This window comes from Alligator sinensis, unplaced genomic scaffold (assembly GCF_000455745.1).
Source record: "Alligator sinensis unplaced genomic scaffold, ASM45574v1 scaffold172_1, whole genome shotgun sequence".
NCBI classification, from domain to species: domain Eukaryota; kingdom Metazoa; phylum Chordata; order Crocodylia; family Alligatoridae; genus Alligator; species Alligator sinensis.
The window spans coordinates 2,041,841-2,049,497 of NW_005842168.1; the positions used below are offsets into that span (position 1 = coordinate 2,041,841).

Below are 7,657 nucleotides of genomic sequence, written 5' to 3' on the forward strand. Positions count from 1 at the left end.
ATAGTACCATAGGATTAATAATCCAGCTACTTACGGCATTCAGCGAGGCTAACGACAGAACAAAACTGAAGTAGTCACTACTGTACACATCTCTATTCTTCATGAATTTCAGATTCTCATCTCTCACCATCTATGGGCAAAATGCTGTTTAGTAACAGAAGGCAAAAGACTTGCACTTGCATATTAATTAGACAATCCTAAATTCTACTCCTAAAATGCTTAACTAATTTGGCTGTGCTCTGAACTCATTGTCCAGATTTTCAGGAAAAATACTACTGAGAAGTTTCCAAAGAAAAACAAAACCAAACCACCAAATTGATAATTTACTGACCTGGCCATTAAAAAACCCCTCTAGTTCTGTTTATATTGAAGAATGTCAAGAAACAACAGGCTAAGAAACTGACAGTTAAGGATTAAAAATATATGCTGAACAATCTGCTGAGATGCAGTTATCACCTTCAACAAATCACCATGATACTGTGCCTGCAGAGTTTGGCCCCATCTAAGTGGGGTTCACAAAATGTGTTGCAGTAAGGCTGAAACGAGTTCTGGTTTCTGTGACTAACTGCTCATGCTTTGTGACAATACCTCTGTCTTTCAAGCTTAACAAGTCTACTTCATTCTTCTTTTCAAGGCCCTACATTTTCTTCTGCCTCTAGGCTTCATCTCATCTCCTACTGGTCCTTCTCACTGCCCTCATTGTGCTGCTCTCTCATAAGGATGCTCTAAAGCAGAACAGTCGAAGACAACCTCCAGTTATCATCAAACACTCTCTACTTTTCTCCAAACCTGCGCCAAGGAATTCAACATCTCTATTTTCAATAGTCATCTATCCCTCAACTGCATGCGAATTGTTCTTGTGCGTCATGTTTGTCTTTTGCCATAAATTCTTCAGAGCAAAGAACAGATAACTGTTTTTGAGGTACTAAGGTAGACGGTATAGTGTACAGTTTATAAAAATATATTTATTGGCACTGGATTAACAACTGCATAGGATCTGAAACATTTTCCAGCTTTGTCCTGATTTGGTATTTAAAACAACAAAACTACAATAGGATCATTTTCAAATCAACATATTTCTTCAATTATACTTAAGGATCAACTGACCTGAGCAGCATTCAACTATTTTTTGGTTCTTTACCTGATATATCCGCACAGGCATTTTCTCTACAAAGAGCCCTTTCTTCTCCCCTTTTCTAACTAATTTAGTCAAGATGGAGAGACGGTCACTGCTGGGTCTGTGGGGTCGAGGTGATGACTGAGGTGAAATTTCTGGTGAAGATGGAGCAGATCTAAGGAAAAGAAGTTTAATACCAATAATTAAATTCCACAGTAATCTTGCAATGCAACTTCCAATACATCAATAGGATAAATGTGCACCTGAAGGGCATTGTTCCTTATATTTAAATATATTTGTATAGGCTGTTAAGGTCTGAACTGGCTGCAATAGGGATGAAACACAGAAGTACTTACTCATGGAAACAATAAAATACCCATAAGTAGCTTAAAAAGATAGGGCAGATAATATAATCCTTTAGAGATGGGAGTTATTTTGTTCTTAATTTTATACGTAATGGCGGCCTCTACACGAGCGGCTGACTGTGCAGTAACCAGCATTACTGTGCAGCCCTGTTGCTGCATGATTTATTTTTAGACAAATACTGCACAGTAGCTCATTACTACTGTGCAGTAGCATCGCCATCACAGTTTGTGCCCAACAAAGCTGTGGCACTGTAGCAATGAGCTACAGCGCAATAGCTCGTTGCTACTGTGCTGTAGTGTCTCGTATAGATGAGCTTAGTGTGCAAGTATGACGGCACTGGAAATGACCAACCCAAGGAGACAGGAGGATAAACTTACAGAGAGAGATCCTCAGCTTCTTGACGTACAACACTAACTCGGCTTTTCTTTGGTAAAACAGGAGAGTTTTGATCAGAGACTCTCTGGTAGAAGAGCATGTAGGCATTCCAGTAACGCCGACGCACATCAGGGTAAGGGTTAGCTTTAAGGAAAAATAATACTCTTGTCAGTCTTTGTAGGTTTGATTATCCTTTTTAAATTCCTGCAGTGGATGCAACTCAATGTGCACCAAATGGAAAAGGCACACATTTTGCATGCCTCAATTTTACATGAGGCATCACATGTAAAGTACTACTCAATTTTAATGAGCTCCACACAGTCAGTCAATATGTGGGGAACAAAATCATATTTTAAATTTTGTTTTACGTAAGACCTTTCACAAAGTTATTTAGACTCACCATACCTTGGTGTAGATTCACCAATTACTTCCCACAATGAGTTGAGTGAATAATTAGAAAGACTTGTTAGAAATTATGGTTTAAAATGGTGCAAAGTTCATCAGGCCAGATTCTGCCATGTCCTGCTCCTTGGGCAGTTATTTACATCAACGCAAGGTAAGTAGGAGCTTTTGCTTTTCTGACTTAGCAAGCATTCTGTTTACAAATTGGACCTGGTATAAACAAGCAAACAAGGTGCTGGACCACAGTGCATTTGGTTCAATCTGGTTCAATCACTATTATTTGACCACTCCTACAAACAGTCGACTAGTAAAAGGCAAGACTATTAAGCTTGCTTGGGTGGGTCACTTTGGACTAGAAGCTTTTTCTTGGGCCATTAAGTCCAGTCCCTTTGCATCTGCAAGCAAACATTCATCCAACAAGTCCTAAAAACTGCCCACTCTGTCGTGTCACACACCATGACTGAAGTATCATTGAAAACATTTTAAATCTAATCAGTCACAAAATATCAAAGTGTTAGGCCACTAATACAACAGAATGCATCTGGATGCAACTGTGCTAATTCTAAGTGAGTTAGTATGGAATATACAAACTGCTGTTAAACTATCCCCTATTTATACTTACATTGATCATAGACTTTAGGTCTATACTCTCCGCCAAAACATTCATATTCTAAGGTTTCATCAGTTAACTCAAATTCTTCAACAACGGTGTCATTAAATTTGTACCATTTTCCTTTTCCACATCCCCTGCGACAGAACAGACAGATGCAAAATGGCAAGCTAAGTCTGATTCCCTTAAAAATAATAATACCCCGCCCCCACCCCCTGAAATGGGAATCCTGGATTTGTGTCTGCTTTAATGGTGAATAAGAATAGCTTAGCATTATGGTATTTCTTAAAACTAGTGTAATAAGATTTAAAGAACAAAGACACATACTATAGCTAATATTCAAATCTCATACAGAAGCTGAACTTGCAAGATGACACTGCATGGAGCCCCTATGATATTAACTGGACTCACTTTGGTTCAGATGTTTCAGCTTTTTTCCACAACCACGTATTTTTTACTCCTATAACACTCAGCGCCTGTGGGTAGCTTTAAAGGGATTGCTACACTTGAAAAAATGTATTGCTCCTTTTAAAGCCAATACCCTTCCTCAGATCCAAATGTTTTGTTTGTCTAGACCCATTGAAAGATACAGTCTTCCACTTCATTACCTCCTGTCCTTAATAAAGGAATAGTAGTGCCCTGCGTGTGCCTGGCCGCTGTGCACAATCACACCAACGAGCTCGTAGTTTTCTGTAGGGGCAACTTTTTTCCGTGGGGATCCTCCACCTCCCTGATCTGTGTTTCTCCCATTGTCACCAACTTCTAAGGAGGAATCTTGGCGAGCCATTCCTGACACTGTGTAAGGCTCCATGTTCAGCATCCATGGGAACTGTGTGACATCAAGAACATTTCAGATAAAGATAGCAACACCCCATACAGAATCTTAATTTAATGTAATTGTATTAAAAAGACTGAATATGTAAAAATTGTGCTGGAGCTGTGTGCCCTTGTAAGGTAAAAAGTATCCAGCATGTCTGTAAGGAAGTTTTTCTTCTGCCTTCCAGTCCAACAAGGACTGAGGAACTCCCTGGAGAGTTCAGACAGGGAGCTCGCATTCAGACATTAGCACTGTACAGCAGGTAAATTAACCATTCTTTATGATAAATTGACAAATCTTTTGGGTGCAGGGAGTAGAGGATGAGAAGGGTTATTTCAGAGTCTGGCCAATGGGGCAAACAGAGCAATGTTCTTACCCTTATCTGTTCATCATATTTGATGGATCGTCCACTTTCCCAATCAAATCCAAACCTCATCAGGTGGATCACCAAGACACTGGGGAGAACTTTAATGCAGGTGCGTTTCACTGTCGTTCTCTTAAAGAGAGAAGAAAGTCACCTGTTTAGATGCTTATTATAAAGTGATCTATAAACTCCTCTCTAGTGTAATTTCCAAATATCTAAATTGAGTACACTTTGCTTGATAGAAGTAGGAACACGAGTGAAAACCATTTGTAAAATCTAATGAGTTATCTAGCTTTGTACTCAGAATCCTTTTTCTCCTCTCGAAGTCAAGAGTGCGCAACATTAGAGTTACAAGGGATGGAGGTTGATGCTTGTTTAGGGCTACAGAATGATTAATTACAAGGCAAGAAAGATATTGCTCTCATTCTAAATTAATTGTCGCTTCCTACATGCATGCAACACACAAGTGGCATTTGTTAAGACAACTGTTGCTTGTCATGACTACATAACATGTAAATTTAATCATGGTTTCAAACAAAAGTAAAAACAGTACCTTTTCTTTACACTTCTCACAGTAGTAAGCATTACTTCCCTCCAGAACTTCTCCTCTAACAAACTGGTCCAATGATATTTCCAGACTCTGGCATGAAGTAACTCCTAGATTGAGAGCCATGAAGGGCTCCTCACGCTCATACCTAGATTCAAGGAAAAAAAAAAGATAGTGAAAAATTAATAAAACCTATTTGATTTAGGCTTCATGTCCTACATCACTTTTAGGCTGTTAGAAGAAAGAGCTGGGAATAAAGTAGACGTGGAATTTATTCCTCATTCTACTACTGCTGTGTTAAGTGACCATGGACTGTATCCCCCTACACATTCGTTTTTATAAAGCTGAACAGCCATCTTTGAAAAGCAAAATCTTTACAATAGAAACAACTCAATTATTTGCTATTTGACTTGTTATAAGTGACCACCTACTAGTGAGTGGTCTCTCTGTCATTTTGCTCTTGTGGTTTAACAGAATCTGGTAATTAGAACAGATGACTATCAAGGTATTCCATGATTTTAGATAACATGATAGTAGAATTTTTAGTCAAAGATTGTTTGCAAAGCAGCTTTCTGGCTTACTATTAAAAAAACTGGAAACACCAGATAGTATTGTACAAGTAGGAGAGATGCATATAAATCCTGCTTATGGATGCTAATCATATGAGCTATTTTAACCAGATTTATATTCATGTATTGTAAATTCAGGCTGAAGGAAAGTGGTTTTGAATTCTAAGCTATCAGGAGGCAGGTTTAGGAAATTGTGTTGTACAGGGCAAATGATCAATGAATATTAATAAAGGGGTTTGCCATGTTTAGAGTCTAATGAAGCCGAGAGTCAAACACCTCTCTGTTTATGCAACAAACCTGGTAAATGTCTTGACAGCAAAGAACTCTAGCAGACTGACTTACCCACCATATTACTTGCTCACCTGTGAGGACAGTCCTTACAGATCTTCTGGTCAGAGAAGACGCCCTGAAATGTGTTCTTAAATACTTGGTCTCGACCTATTTTCTGTTGAGGTAGAAAGGATTAGTAGTGGTATACAGAGAAAACTATTCTAATGTACTTCAAAAGCAAATACAAAAATGTGCAGTCGTAAAACAAAACCCCCAAGTACACGAGTTCCACTTGCTACGATGTCAATTTACTGACACTGCAAATAGAATTAAAGTGGGGTTGCCAGTTTTCATGCTAAGGATTCAGCATGGCAAGAATTACATTGGCTTAAATGTCTATGAAAACAAAACGTATCCATGCCTGAATTCTGAAAACCATGAGCAAGCTATAGAAATAAACTAGCTTAGCTGATTTAAAGAGTTACCCCTAAAAGTTGTAAGCATCTCAGTCTCTCAAAAGATTCATACCATGGGAGACCACCCAAAATATAAGATGTGTTGAATGAAAGATCGATAGAACAAAAATTAGGGTTCATCTTAAGCTTCCAATTTTTACTGCTTTACTTCCCCCAAAGAGTTAGAGACAAAAAAACCCAAACCCACAAAGCTTATGTTTTTACCTTGAGGTATTCATCCATCTGATCTATAAGGCTTGTAAAGAATTCATAGGCATCCTGTTGCTCTCGAACATAAAGTTCTTTATTCCACATCTTGAAAATCTATAAAACACGTAGATTACTATTTCATACATTCACCAACGGCAGAAGTGAAGTTTACCTCTAAACACTGTAAGCAAAACCTCCTGTTTTATATGTAAAGCCCAGAGAGACTACAAAGGAGTAAAAATTGTACATTTCAACTGGCATGAATCAAAATCTCTCATGTTAATTAACTAGGAAAATTATATATGATGAATTAAACAGAACTGATACCTTCCAAAAGTTCTCAGGTACGTAATACTGCAACTTGCTTTCCATCAAATGACCGAAGAGAGACTGAACTTGATAGAATACGTTGTCATCTGGATTGTCTGTATCATCATCAATGGAAAGCAACGCCTTGGGAGGGAGGGAGGGAGGGGGAAGGGGAAATGAAAAAAACAAAATGCAACATGACTTACTTCCAGAAGTACTGCTTAATGTAAATGAAAGTTTTGTCTAGACTCTAAACATGCTTGAACTGGTCATTAGAAGAAAACAGCAAGTTTGAGAATAAAGACTTCAAAATTTTATAGAATTATATTTTCAATTCCCTTTAAAAAAAATGGAGCTTGAGACTACAGTCTATCGCTTCGTACACAAAAACTACACATCTTGAGCTCTCCATCATATTTTACATACCCCACGCTAGAGGACCCAACCCTTTGTTTTGAACCTTAAATGAATTTACAGTAGAGGTAATTAAATAATATTTGACCAGTTTTTAGGATACTCAGTAGCTGACTGAGAAATATCATTTCTTACACGCAATGCACCCTGGAATATAATATGCATCTTGTTTTTGAAAGGCAGAATGAAGGAAAAATTATCGTTCCTTGCAGTAAGTAAAAGAGCAGTACCAGTACGAAGGGAACGAAGCCTCCCTGTGGCTTTCTACAGATTTTACTTTTGCTTTTGAACAGAAACTGCCCTTTACCACAGGGGTGGGAAAAATAAGGCCCATTGCCCAAGATCGCCAGCGCAGCAGGAGCCAGCTGGGCCCAGCTGGCACCATGTGGTTCCCAGCTGCATGGCTGGGACCGAAGGATGCAGCAGGAGCAAGCCCAATGCAGCCCAGCCTGGCCTGGCCTCTGCAGTTCCTGGCTGGCTCCTGTTGTGCTGTGCCCTGCAGTCTCAGCCATGCAGCCAAGAACTGTATGGTGCTGCCTGGGCTGGCTCTGGGAAATGAAGCAGCATGGAGCCAGCTGGGAACCACGGGGGCCAGGCCAGGCTGGCTCCTGCTGCGTTCTGAAGTCCTGGCCACGCAATTGGGAACTGTGCACTGCTGGAGTGGTGGGTGGGCAGGAAGGGAGCAGTGGCAGCACCGGCGGGAAGGTAGGGAAGCAGCAGAGGAAGGGTGGCAGGCAGGGGAAGTGGTGGTAGCAGTGGCAGCAGGCAGGTGGGGGGAAGTGGCAGCGAGCGGGTGGGCATGCATGCAGGGCCGGGGCTGGCGGCAGGGCAG

At 40.0% G+C, this 7,657-nt stretch overlaps 1 protein-coding gene across 1 annotated transcript in view; it reads right to left on the reverse strand.

The window, feature by feature from the left end:
* USP24 (ubiquitin specific peptidase 24) overlaps positions 1-7,657 on the reverse strand; it is a 96,107-nt gene that overhangs the window by 15,301 nt on the left and 73,149 nt on the right. The window contains exons 44-53 of the mRNA XM_014520902.2: positions 6,430-6,555; positions 6,118-6,216; positions 5,530-5,612; positions 4,605-4,746; positions 4,064-4,183; positions 3,479-3,699; positions 2,883-3,007; positions 1,861-2,002; positions 1,142-1,292; positions 35-130 (exon numbers count right to left, since the gene is read on the reverse strand). Of these exons, the coding sequence (XP_014376388.2) occupies positions 35-130; positions 1,142-1,292; positions 1,861-2,002; positions 2,883-3,007; positions 3,479-3,699; positions 4,064-4,183; positions 4,605-4,746; positions 5,530-5,612; positions 6,118-6,216; positions 6,430-6,555 (1,305 nt within the window). The remainder of the gene's footprint in view (positions 1-34; positions 131-1,141; positions 1,293-1,860; positions 2,003-2,882; positions 3,008-3,478; positions 3,700-4,063; positions 4,184-4,604; positions 4,747-5,529; positions 5,613-6,117; positions 6,217-6,429; positions 6,556-7,657) is intronic.